The sequence below is a fragment of the Oncorhynchus clarkii genome, chromosome 6, assembly GCF_045791955.1.
Source record: "Oncorhynchus clarkii lewisi isolate Uvic-CL-2024 chromosome 6, UVic_Ocla_1.0, whole genome shotgun sequence".
NCBI classification, from domain to species: Eukaryota; Metazoa; Chordata; class Actinopteri; order Salmoniformes; family Salmonidae; genus Oncorhynchus; species Oncorhynchus clarkii.
In genome coordinates, this window is record NC_092152.1 from 13,119,104 (window position 1) to 13,132,560 (window position 13,457).

General features: G+C 45.4%; 1 protein-coding gene across 4 annotated transcripts in view; it reads right to left on the reverse strand.

Moving 5' to 3' along the window:
* Positions 1 to 13,457, reverse strand: part of LOC139410638 (Rho related BTB domain containing 4) — a 69,953-nt gene that overhangs the window by 18,026 nt on the left and 38,470 nt on the right. For 2 of the 4 annotated variants that reach the window (XM_071155995.1, XM_071155994.1), the window contains 5 exons: positions 6,652 to 6,853; positions 6,456 to 6,559; positions 4,196 to 4,381; positions 3,145 to 3,946; positions 2,575 to 2,794 (listed from right to left, as the gene is read on the reverse strand). In XM_071155995.1, coding sequence (XP_071012096.1) covers positions 2,575 to 2,794; positions 3,145 to 3,946; positions 4,196 to 4,381; positions 6,456 to 6,559; positions 6,652 to 6,843 — 1,504 coding nt within the window. In that variant the 5' untranslated portion in view covers positions 6,844 to 6,853. Of the gene's footprint in view, positions 1 to 2,574; positions 2,795 to 3,144; positions 3,947 to 4,195; positions 4,382 to 6,455; positions 6,560 to 6,651; positions 6,854 to 10,511; positions 10,870 to 13,457 lie in introns of those variants that run through there. The other 2 variants (XM_071155993.1, XM_071155996.1) reach the window with 2 other exon arrangements.

The following is a 13,457-nucleotide window of genomic DNA, read 5'->3' on the forward strand; positions in this document are numbered from 1 at the left end:
TCTAAAAAAATAAACTATCTAAGAAGAAAGGGCAGACCTAAAGGCCTCGCTAATCTTTATGGGGCATAGAACCCACTAGAACGAGTAGCCTAAATCAGATCTATTCAGGAGGCATATTTAAGCAATAAGGCATGAGGAGTTGTGGCATATGGCCAATACACCATGGCTAAGAGCTGTTCTTACGCACGACGCAACGCGGGGTGCTTGGATACAGTCCTTAGTCTTGGTATATTGGCCATATACCACAAACCCAGAGGTGCCTTATTGGTATTATAAACTGGTTACCTACGTAATTAGAGCAGTAGAAATAAATGTTTTGACATACCTGTGGTAAATACCACAGCTGTCAGCCAATCAGCATTCAGGGCTCGAACCAAGCAGTTTATAATAAAAAAACAAATTCCCACAGAAACAGACATCGTGACAACAATATAAAGATTGTGGTAGCCACCTGAAGGTCAAAGAGGCTACATGTAGTAGAGGTCGACCGATTAATCGGAATGGCCGATTAATTAGGGCCGATTTCAAGTTTTCATAACAATCGGAAATCGGTATTTTGTTTTTACACCTTTGTTTAATCTTTATTTAACTAGGAAAGTCAGTTAAGAACACATTCTTATTTTCAATGATGGCTTAGGAATGGTGGGTTAACTGCCTCGTTCAGGGGCGGAACGACAGATTTTTTACTTTGTCAGCTCGGGGGATTCAATCTTGCAACCTTACAGTTAACTAGTCCAACGCTCTAACCACCTGCCTCTCATTGCACTCCACGAGGAGCCTGCCTGTTACGCGAATGCAGTAAGCCAAGGTAAGTTTAATGCTAGCTAGAAACTTATCTTATAAAAAACAATCAATCAATCATAATCACTAGTTAACTACACATGGTTGATGATATTACTAGTTTATCTAGCGTGTCCTGCGTTGCATATAATCGATGCTGTGCGTATTCGTGAAGAAGGACTGTCATTGCTCCAATGTGTACCTAACCATAAACATCAATGCCTTTCTTAAAATCAATACACAGAAGTATATATTTTTAAACCTGCATATTTAGCTAAAAGAAATCCAGGTTAGCAGGCAATATTAACCAGGTGAAATTGTGTCACTTCTCTTGCGTTCATTGCACGCAGAGTCAGGGTATATGCAACAGTTTGGGCCGCCTGGCTCGTTGCAAACTAATTTGCCAGAATTTTACGTAATTATGACATAACATTGAAGGATGTGCAATGTAACAGGAATATTTACACTTATGGATGCCACCCGTTAGATAAAATACGGAACGGTTCCGTATTTCACTGAAAGAATAAACGTCTTGTTTTCGATATGATAGTTTCCGGATTCGGCCATATTAATGACCTAAGGCTCGTATTTCTGTGTGTTATCATGTTATAACTAAGTCTATGATTTGATAGAGCAGTCTGACTGAGCGATGGTAGGCACCAGCGGGCTCGTAACCATTCTTTCAAACAGCACTTTCGTGCGTTTGCCAGCAGCTGTTTATGACTTCAAGCCTATCAACTCCCGAGATTAGGCTGGTGTAACCGATGTGAAATGGCTAGCTAGTTAGCGGGGTGCGCGCTAATAGTGTTTCAAACGTCACTCACTCTGAGACTTGGAGTAGTTGTTCCCCTTGCTCTGCATGGTTAACGCTGCTTCTAGGGTGGCTGTTGTCGATGTGTTCCTGGTTCGAGCCCAGGTAGGAGCGAGGAGAGGTACGGAAGCTATACTGTTACACTGGCAATACTAGAGTGCCTATAAGAACATCCAATAGTCAAAGGTTAATGAAATACATATGGTATAGAGAGAAATAGTCCTATAATAACTACAACCTAAAACTTCTTACCTGGGAATATTAAAGACTCATGTTAAAAGGAACTAACAGCTTGCATATGTTTTCATGTTCTGAACAAGGAACTTAAACGTTATCTTTCTTATATGGCACTTTTACTTTCTTCTCCAACACTTTGTTCTTGCATTATTTAAACCCTATTGAACATGTTTCATTATTTATTTGAGGCTAAATTGATTTTATTGTATTGTATTATATTAAGTTATTGTATTGTATTATTATATTGTATTATATTATATTGTATTATATTAAGTATTATATTAAGTTAAAATAAGTGTTAATTCAGTATTGTTGTAATTGTCATTATTACAAATAAATAAATACAAATATCGTCCGATTAATCGCTATCGGCTTTTTTTGGTCCTCCACTAATCGGTATCAGTATCTGCGTTGAAAAATCATAATCGGTCGACCTCTAACATGTACTATATAGATAGAATACGACTCTCACCTTGTGAGAAACGCTATAGCCAACATGCACACAGACCGAAGAACCCAGACAAAAGTGATACACAGAAACGCATAGGAATGGGAAACACATGTTTAGAGCAATGACACCAAATGGACTAATTTGATTTAGGACACCAGGATACACATAAACACACACATATATTGCATATAGGAAAAACAATATAATGACCATAGATCCAGACGTGTGAATCCACACACACACACACACACTAGAGAATCTCTGATGACGCAGCAATTGGAGGCAGTGTGTTTACCAGCGAAGGTGCCCTTGCTAAGGCACTCTTTGATGCGGTTGGCTCGGCGGACGTGGAAGGCCTTGGTGATCTCCTGATTCATGAAGCTCTCACGATTCAGCACATTGGCCACCATCATCCTCAGGTCAAACACCTCCAGCAGCTCAGCAATGGTGGCCACCTGCATCAGATCCCCACGGCCCTCATCCAAACTGCCTGTGTACAGGTACTGCAGCACCGCCTGAAACCACCACACAGTTGAAATATAATCACCCTCTCGACCTATCGGAATCGAGTATTAGCTGTGGTATAAATCAAGTGAATAAACACCACTTGAGGTGTATGGATTCACTTCAGTCTAATAACCTTTCATTAGAATTCTGCATCTTTGCTTCCCTAAAATGTGTTATGTTTATGCCGACCAGTAGAGGGCACTCTTCAAAGTGCTCTAAGAAGATGATACAATCCTCGAGCAGTATAGGGAATGAAAACCTCACGGTGAGCTGGTTTTGTATTAATACGGGGATTTAAGCAGATGCTATTATCCAAAGCTACTTGCAAGACGATGTTGTTGCTGCGATCTGATCTTACCTGGAAGGGTTCTTCCTGTATGAGACCGTCCATGGAGACCACGGTCATGAGGCGGGGTCGCCCCGTCTCGGGGTCAGCTACGTGCTCCAGGTACACACTCAGGAAGCCCCTCCCCCAGCCTGAAAGGCCACGGCCGGCCCCCAGGGGCCCCACGGAGCACTGGCTCCTGGCGGGGAGGGCGTTATCACTTTTGGAAGTCCTCAGGGAGCCCTGCTGGAGCATGGGTGGCCGTTTGATTCCCCTGGCTCCACCCTCCCCATCATTATCGATGTCCAAGCTCTTAGTACGCCCTGCCTGCTCTTTGGCACCTCTCCTACTCTGTTCATCCTCCTCACCGCTCTCGGCGCGCTCATCTCCCTCCCAATCCGCCTCGATGGCCAGCAGATCCAGGGTGAAGAGGTCATAGAACTTGGAGCAAGAGGTGGCCAGGTAGACTTTGTGTGCGAAGACACGCGTGGCGCCGCCTTGGAGTAGGAAGAGGACATCGGCGCATAGCGGCTGGCAGAGGAGGGAGTCGGGGGCTTCTCCGTCGATGGGAGGGGGGTCAGGGATGCCCACCACAGGGCGCGGGGGCCGGGGGGGCAGGAAGGGGGCCTGGAGGAGGGGCCGCTGGACTCTCTTCAGGTGGGACTTCCAGAACTGGAGGTGACGGCGGGAGATGAGAGCGGAACGGATGGCGTTGTCGAACACATCCTTGACCCCAAACTGGGCCACGATGCTGGTCTCGTAGTATGGAATGCCCAGCTCCTTGGCCACCTCGTGCCCTCTCTCTGGAGGCAGGATGTCTGTGGGCTTGATGGGTCTGAGGACAAGGGGAGAGGAGAGGGTTAGGGCATTAGCAGAGTGGTAGGTCTCGAATGAAAGGATTGTGCTGACAGAAGCTATGGACAGAGAAAAGGTGAAACAGGTATGTTTGCGTTTCAGTCAAATGCTGCACATGCAGCCAATGTGATGGGTGTGATGTGATGTGTGATGTGTGTGATGTGATGTGTGATGGGTGTTCTGCAGTGAATTTCGCCCGTGTCAGCAGCATGGATGATAGCGGTCTCACTTGGCCAGGGGTCTGCGGGCGCGGTTCACAGCCTCCAGGTCGGCGTAGCGCAGGTCCAGCTGGCAGCCCACCAGGATGATAGGGGTGCGGGGGCAGAAGTGCTTGATCTCAGGGTACCACATGGTGCGGACGTGACGCAGGGAGTTGGGGTTGGCCAGGGAGAAACACAGCACTACCACGTCAGACCTGCACCACACACAGAAAAGACAGCGGGAGACAGAGAGGGTAATGTAGGATGGTAGAGGTCCATTCCTGTCTGAGGTTCATATGACAAGAGTCTGCTACTAGGCAGTGTACACCTCCGTTCAAAAGTTTCGGGTAACTTAGAAATGTCCTTGTTTTTGAAAGAAAAGCACATTTTTTGTCCTTTAAAATACTCCTGTGTTCCAATGGCACATTGTTAGCTAGTCCAAGTTTATACATTTTAAAAGGCTAATTGATCACATTAGAAAACCCTTCTGCAATTATGTTAGCACAGCTGAAAACTGTTGTCTGATTAAAGAAGCAATAAAACTGGCCTTCTTAAGACTAGTTGAGTATCTGGAGCATCAGCATTTGTGAGTTCGATTACAGGCTCAAAATGGCCAGAAACAAATAACTTTCTTCTGAAACTCGTCAGTTTATTCTTGTTCTGAGAAATGAAGGCTATTCCATGTGAGAAATGGCCAAGAAACTGAAGATCTGGTACAACGCTGTGTACTACTCCATTCACAGAACAGCGCAAACTGGCCCTAACCAGAATAGAAAGAGGAGTGGGAGGCCCCGGTGCACAACTGAGCAAGAGGACAAGTAAATTAGAGTGTCTAGTTTGAGAAACAGACGCCTTACAAGTCCTCAACTGGCAGCTTCATTAAATAGTACCCGCAAAACACCAGTCTCAATGTCAACAGTGAAGATTGCTTCTACACCTGCATTGCTTGAGGTTTGGGGTTTTAGGCTGGATTTCTGTACAGCACTTTGAAATATCAGCTGATGTAAGAAGGGCTATATAAATCAATTTGATTTGAAGAGGCGACTCCGGGATGCTGGCCTTCTAGGCAGAGTTGCAAAGAAAAAGCCATATCTCAGACTGGCCAATATAAATAAAAGATTAAGATGGGCAAAAGAACACAGTTATTGTGTACATGCCTTTGCCCTCGTTGTCAAGCCAAACTACAAAGGTCAGCAGGGCTGCTAGCTATCCTCATGTAACCAGAGTGTTTGGTGTTTTTACAGGACATAGAGCGAGGCTGAGATCAAACTCCTGACTGACTGGCTGACTGCTCAGTGTACACACAACCCAGCAGAGATCCCCCTCAACACACACTTTCCTCTGTTATTAAAGAGCATGCAGGGTGCTACGCCACCCCCTTATGCACTGACATAAGGGGTAAAAAAAAAAAAAACTCACCTATTCAGTCTATGGAACAACAAGGTCAAAGGTCAATAATATTTCAACTTCTTTAGAGCCATCTACAAGTAAATGACACAATAAATGATCAAATAAACTCTATCAGATAGTGTTGGACACAGAGGACAGTGTGAGTGTGCCTATAAGCAGCTGATTGTTGGATAAGGGTGCATGCATGGTGGCCTGTCTAGTGGGTTTAGGGCCAGAGGTTGAGCAGAACAGCACTCAGACAGACCGACAGACAGACACAGAACAGCTGATCTGGCAGTGCCTCTTATCAGCTGACTGCAGGCTGACTGAGCACACACACACACCGAGTCGTTGACCATTTAAAATGCTAGCAGGGCTTAATCCACACACACACACACACACACACACACACACACACAGACTTTTTAAAATGTGCACACACACACTGTCACTAAAAAACAGATCCACAAAGTGACTTGGTGACTTGTTATACAAACCCAGCCCCCACCTAACCTGCTCAGTGACTGTGTGCGTGTACGTGTGTGTGTGTGTGTGTGTGTGTGTGGATTAAGCCCTGCCAGCTGGCTGAGTAAGGATCAGTGTTATGCCAGAAGCTTACTGTCTGAATGGCCTGGGTGAGAGGGATAGAGAGATGATTCCATCATGTCTGCCTGCTAGAGGGGAGGTATATTGTATCTAGCTATCAGAACACATTAATAATGGTAGCCATATCAGCCACCATGACTGTACGTGACAGTGTGTGTATGTGTTTGTGTGTACTAGGGGGGGGGGGGGGGGGGGGGGGGGGGGGGGGGGGAATCTGGCTGTACAACAAGTACCCTGAGCCCAAAGTACTCACAGCCTCCCAGTGTGTGTATATATATATATATATCTCCTCACCTGCCATAAGCGAAGCGTCTGTCTTTGTGATGGTCACCGAAGGTGTCCCATAGTCTTAGGGAGACACTGACCTCATCCACCACATCCCTAGATCTCTCCAACACCTAGAGGCACAAGCACACATCAATGGAAGAAGTGTGTGTGTAGGTGTGTGTATATGTGTCGGTGTGTGTGTGTAGCGTGCGTCCATGCCCACCTCCTGGCACACGCGGTACTGGTCGATGGCCCAGACGGTTGGCACGTGGGTGGCGAGCAGCTGGTACTGTGTGAGGGTAGCATTGCAGGCGCGGGCACAGATGAGCCTGGTTTTGCCCACTGCATTGTCCCCTACCACCACACATTTAATAGTTTCCACATTGGGCCTTTCATAGTCTGTGTCTATATCCATGGAGAGGGTCCTGAGAGAGAAAGGCAGAGGGAGAGAGAGAGAGAGAGTGGAGGGGGAGAGAGGGGGGGGGGGAGAGTGGAGGGGGTGGGGGGGAGAGAGAAAGAGCGAGAGACAAAGAGGGGGAGAGAGATTAAGTGAAGAATTCAGTTACAATTGGAACAACACTGACCAGTAATGAGCAGCTCCTGCCAAACTCCTTCAGAGTGAACACATGGTACGGAGGCAGAGAAATAAAGAACCAAGCAGCTATTTATGTCATAACAGAGAGAGAGAGAGAGAACGAGGATAACACTTCTAGCCTCCTCTTTCTCTCAGGCAGGGAGGAGTCAACCATAACCACTAGCGCCTGCAGCCAATGTACTGTACATTGTGAAGGTACACAAACACAGCCCCATGATCCACACTCCACAGACAGTCATCATTTAAAGGAACACACGGTCTCTTCATGAACTTGACAAGTGTACCGTAGCTATGCCTCCAACCCTGCCGGAGGAGAAAGCCACTTATCAGAGTGGTCCATGATAAACCAGGACCCAGTCCTAGTGGCAAACTTTCTGATAAGTGAATGAGTTTGCTCGATAGAGATTGTATTCGTCCCATTATGGCGTCTGTGAGTCCACGGGCAGCACCATTGAAGCCATCTCCATTTTGAAGTAGTCAATTTTCTTCTCCTACTACTTCTATGAGTTGGTTAACAAACTGAAAGGGTGCACACTGCCACCTGGAGTGTGTTGTTTGAACAGGTATAAAGACAAGGTTGCCTATTTATGTCTGGTCACAAGTATATTTCATTGGCTGATTCCTCCTGATGACCTGGATGGAATTATGTGATCCTTCCTTAATCCATAGGAAGCCCCACCCAGTTGACTACTTCAAAATGGTGAAAGTCCTACATGCTTAAACAAGCTTATGGTTCACTCTCATCTGCCGAGGGGCACTCATTAAAAGACCCACCCCCTCCTGCCAGCCCTCTTCCTTCCTTCCTTCCCTCCCTCTCTTTTTCTCTCTCCCTGGAGAGTCTGCTGAGGCCAAGATTGCCTTTGAAAACAGAAACAGTGGCATCTGAACAGGGCAGACGACAGAGTTCTGTGTCTCGGCTCGTCCTGAAACTCTAGTCTAGAGCCACAGCAGCAGAACAGTAAAAGAGCATGTTAGCACTATGCCAAAAGGAAGTGTTGAAGGAAGTGGTGATGTACAGACAGAGGACAGACCACTTTGACCTGGTTCAACAGACAAATGGGTCTGAAAAGCAAGAAGTTTCCCAGAGACTTGTCTTGTCTATTATTTAACAGAGAATGCGATGAAAGCGATGATTCATGTGATTGGGTCACACACAGGACAGGGCAGTGTCTCCATTAGGCTCCCCTATCAGAGTCAGAACACCAACCAACTTCCATCAAGAGCTTGGCTTACTTTAAGCTTCTTCCTTAAAGCTGGAATTCTGTTTGGGATATTACAACAACAAAACAAACCGTTTTCCCCCCTTTGACATCATTGCACGCACAACAGAACAGCAGAATATGCACTGCTACGTTTTTTAACACACTGCTCGACGCATCTCACCTCCGTTTTAACACACTGCTCGACGCATCTCACCTCCGTTTTAACACACTGCTCGACGCATCTCACCTCCGTTTTAACACACTGCTCGACGCATCTCACCTCCGTTTTAACACACTGCTCGACGCATCTCACCTCCGTTTTAACACACTGCTCGACGCATCTCACCTCCGTTTTAACACACTGCTCGACGCATCTCACCTCCGTTTTAACACACTGCTCGACGCATCTCACCTCCGTTTTAACACACTGCTCGACGCATCTCACCTCCGTTTTAACACACTGCTCGACGCATCTCACCTCCGTTTTAACACACTGCTCGACACATCTCACCTCCGTTTTAACACACTGCTCGACGCATCTCACCTCCGTTTTAACACACTGCTCGACGCATCTCACCTCCGTTTTAACACACTGCTCGACGCATCTCACCTCCGTTTTAACACACTGCTCGACGCATCTCACCTCCGTTTTAACACACTGCTAGACACATCTCACCTCCTTTTCCTACACAAAACAATAACAAATATGCTGGGGCGACAGTGGCGCTGTTTTTAGACGTTGGTACACAACACACCATTTCTGGCATGTCAAATCAAGGCTGTCAATATTCACATCTCATGAGGAATGATCTTATGACATTGGAACAGGGTTGTTGCATTTCATTTCGGCAAGCCATGACACCCACAGTCTCAGATTGTTCTGAAATCGTTTCTGTAGTTAAAAACAGATAGGAGTAGCATTCCTGCAACATTATTTTGTTGAAATATAATTTGATCTCTGATTAATTGAGCGAATTGATTGCACCCAAATTGCCCGTTTTAATTTACAGAATGAATATAATATTCAATAGATACAGTAGCTAACATCCAATTTCAAACAAAATGTCTTCTAACAATGAGTAGGATATGAGGAATCCAAATAAATTGTTAAAAGCCACCCACAGAGCCTCCCACATCCACGCCAATCCCACCCATCAATCAATCAATCAAATGTATTAATAAAGCCCTATTTCACATCAGCAGATGTCAAAGTTCTACACAGAAACCCAGCCTAAAACTCCAGAAAGCAATGCAGATGTAGAATCACGGTGGCTGGGAAAATCTAACGGGAAAGGCAGGACCCTAGGAAGAAGCCTAGAGAGGGACCAGGCTCTGAGGGGTGGCCAGTCCTCTTCTGGCTGTGCCGGGTGGAGATTATAACAGAACATGGCCAAGATGTTCAAACGCTCATAGATGACCAGCAGGGTCAGATAATAATAACCACAGTGGTTGTAAAGGGTGCAATAGGTCAGCACCTCAGGAGTAAATGTCAGTTGGCTTTTCATAGCATTCAGAGTTTGAGACAGCAGGTACGGTAGAGAGAGAGAGTAGAAAACTGCAGGTCTGGGACAAGGTAGCACGTCCGGTGAACAGGTCAGGGTTCCATTGCCGCAGGCAGGACAGTTGTAACTGGAGCAGCAGTATGACCAGGTGGACTGGGGACAGCAAGGAGTCATCAGGCCAGGTGGTCCAGAGGCATGATCCTAGGGCTCAGGTCCTCCGGGAGGGGAAGACCTGAGCAGGCTTATACAGTATCAGCTCTCTATGTCTGACAAGCATTATTATTGTCATACCTTGTCAATAGACTGCTTACAGGAAGGAAACCAATGTAATTTTGTAATTTGGGTGAACTGTCCCTTTATCACCTAATAGCAGGAACAACACCATTTAGTGGTCAGAACCTGGTAATATCAGGATATACGATGGGACTTAAACCTAACAACTTCCATGACTGAATACTCGGGGGGGGGGGGGGGGGGGGGGACGTCACCAAATTCACTGAGAATACATTACATAGGATGAAGAAACAATACACCAAGCTGCAGCTCCATAGTACTTGTCAAACATAGAGAACTGATACTATATACTCATTGTTGGTGGGATTCCTCATGTCTAAGTCATTGTTAGAAAAAAAGTTTGGTCCATATCAGATGTTAGGTACTATATTTATTGAATATGATATGAATCCTATACATTAAAATGGCCAATTTGAATGCAATCAATGAGCTTCGTTTCTCAATCAAATTATATTTCAACAAAATAATGTTGCAGGAATGCTACTCTTACCTGTTTCTAACAAAATAAATGATTTCAGAACAATCTGAGATGGTGAGTGTTGAAGTCCTCTTTCTGGTGCTTTTTGAGGTGGACCGACCCAGTAGAGAGAGAGAAAGTTGGTTAGACTCCCGTGCTTCACTGATGGTGATATTGATACGGCCAGACCAGACCTGAACAGACCTGCAGTCCTGTCCTACCCCTCTGCCACTCCAACCTACACAAGGTCCCATAAATAGGCTGTTTGAAAGATTCATAGGCTTATTATTGTTCCATTGACGTAGATGCACTTCATCCCTGCCCTGATAGACAGTAGCGGATAAAAATGGCAACCATTCATCGGACACACGAGACGACAGGCAGCCGGATATTCAGCTCGCCCCCCTCCCCCACTCATCTCCACCAACTCCTGCTCCTCTCGTCTCATACATTGTTGCTGTTGCTACAGATTGAGACAATATTGCAATAGGCCTAAACAAACAATGTCAGGTCTTGTTTAAGAGCTACAACAAACAGTGTGTTCCCTTTGGAATATTCCATCTCCGTTATAGTCCCAGAGCTGTCAAAGCCACTGAGCAGCAGGTGTTATTATTACACTGTACCTTAACCTTAGTCGATGTGAGTAGCGGAGGGAGTGACTGAACCCGGAGAGATGCAGAGGAACTGAGGGAGTAGTGGCTGTCTATCTAGACTTTATCTGTGCTCCCTCCCTACTTTTCGCTTTGTGTTTGTCTTTCTGAGACACACAGTCAGGCACGTACTGTAGGTCTATGTGAGTCAGTTAATAGTGTGATAGAGAGGGCAGTAAAAGTCACCACATTCTATCCTTATCTAACAGGTCTTCACTTCAAGGAAAATTACACCCAAAAACAAGATTTTGGTATTTGTTTCATTAGTCTGAATTTTTTTGCATGTCAGAAATGAAGTTTCAAGATATTACATTTTAAAAATACATACAGTACCGGTCAAAAGTTTGGACACACCTACTCATTCAAGGGTTTTTCTTTATTTTTACTATGTTCTACATTGTAGAATAATAGTGAAGACATCAAAACTAGGAAATAACACATATGGGGTCATGTAGTAACCAAAAAAGTGTTCACAATATATTTTATATTTGAGATTCTTCATAGTAGCCAGTCTTTGCCTTGGATACAGCTTTGTACACTCTTGGCATTCTCTCACTATTATTCTACAATGTAGAAAATGGTAAAAAATTAAGAAAACCCCTGGAATGAGTAGGTGTGTCCAAACTTTTGATGGTGCACTTTGCATCATACCAGATGTATTTATGTATTTTGAAAGTTAAATATTTTCGAAAATTGATTGCTGACGTGCAAAACATTTTGGGACTATATCAACAATGGACTAATGAAACAAATAACAAAATATAATTTTGGGTTGGAATTTTTCTTTAATGGTCGTAGCAGCTGCAAGAGGAGCACATCAATAACAGCTCAGAGTTGCAGATGGAAAGAGCAATAAAGAGAAATATTAGACAATCATCCCTACGTGATCAGCACACCCCCACTCAGGGTTGAGTACAATGTGTTTTGTTTTCCAAGTAATGGGGCTGACAGAGAACCTATGTGTAGGACAGAGTGTGTAAGTGAATTTGCATCAATGTGTCACATCAGCAGTGTCACAGCTCACTCACCACTGGCTCATGCTTGTTTGTATGTTTGTATTTGAGAGTGTAAAAAATACAAAGGCCTGCCTGTGTGTGCGTGTGTGTCTGTATGGTGTTAAGGGTCCCCTGGGTCTGTATGGTGTTAAGGGTCCCCTGGGTCTGTATGGTGTTAAGGGTCCCCTGGGTCTGTATGGTGTTAAGGGTCCCCTGGGTCTGTATGGTGTTAAGGGTCCCCTGGGTCTGTATGGTGTTAAGGGTCCCCTGGGTCTGTATGGTGTTAAGGGTCCCCTGGGTCTGTATGGTGTTAAGGGTCCCCTGGGTCTGTATGGTGTTAAGGGTCCCCTGGGTCTGTATGGTGTTAAGGGTCCCCTGGGTCTGTATGGTGTTAAGGGTCCCCTGGGTCTGTATGGTGTTAAGGGTCCCCTGGGTCTGTATGGTGTTAAGGGTCCCCTGGGTCTGTATGGTGTTAAGGGTCCCCTGGGTGTTAAGGGTCCCCTGGGTGTAACAGGCTTAGGCAGGCTGTGAGGCATGGAGATATGAAACTAGGGGCAGAGGACAGTTTCTCAGGGGATCAGACGCTGGATCCCTGGAGCACTACACCATCTCTCTGTGGCACAGCATCCACCACGCAGAGGGCAGAGAACACATACACACGCACACATTTCACATTTTAGTCATCTAGCAGACACTCTTATCCAGACCGATTCCAACTACTGTGTTCATCTTAAGGTAGCTGAGACAACCACATATCAAAGTCACAAACACACACACACAGAGAGGCTGGCTGAGAGGCAGCAGAGGTAACTAGACACTGAGAGCTGTGTAGGTTTTAATTCACAGCCAGTGACGGATGCAGAGTAAAGCAACAGTCTAGACACCATCTGTTAGGCTGTCACCTGTACTACAGCCATTGGAAACGTCAGTGAACAGCAGACACACTGAGGAAGGTGCCAATACTTGGTCTGCTACTAAGTAAGACATGTTCCCCTTGAAAAAAATAACATAGAAACATCTCAAATCTCTCTACATCAAGGCCTTTTTTACCTCTATATTATGGGGTTGTTTCACCTTGATCTAAGAATGGAAAAGTGAGTAATGAAAGGTGTTAGGACAGGAACAAGTACAAGAAGTCCCACTACGACCTCCTCAGAGTCAACAAAAGGAAAATATAGGAATAAGGTGGAATCATATTACACAGGCTCAGACGCCCACCGCATGTGGTAGGGGCTGCAGTCCATTATAGATTACAAAGGAAGACCCAGCCATGATCTGCCCAATGATGCCTCTCTACCAGATGAACTCACTGCATTTTCTTCACGCCTTGACAA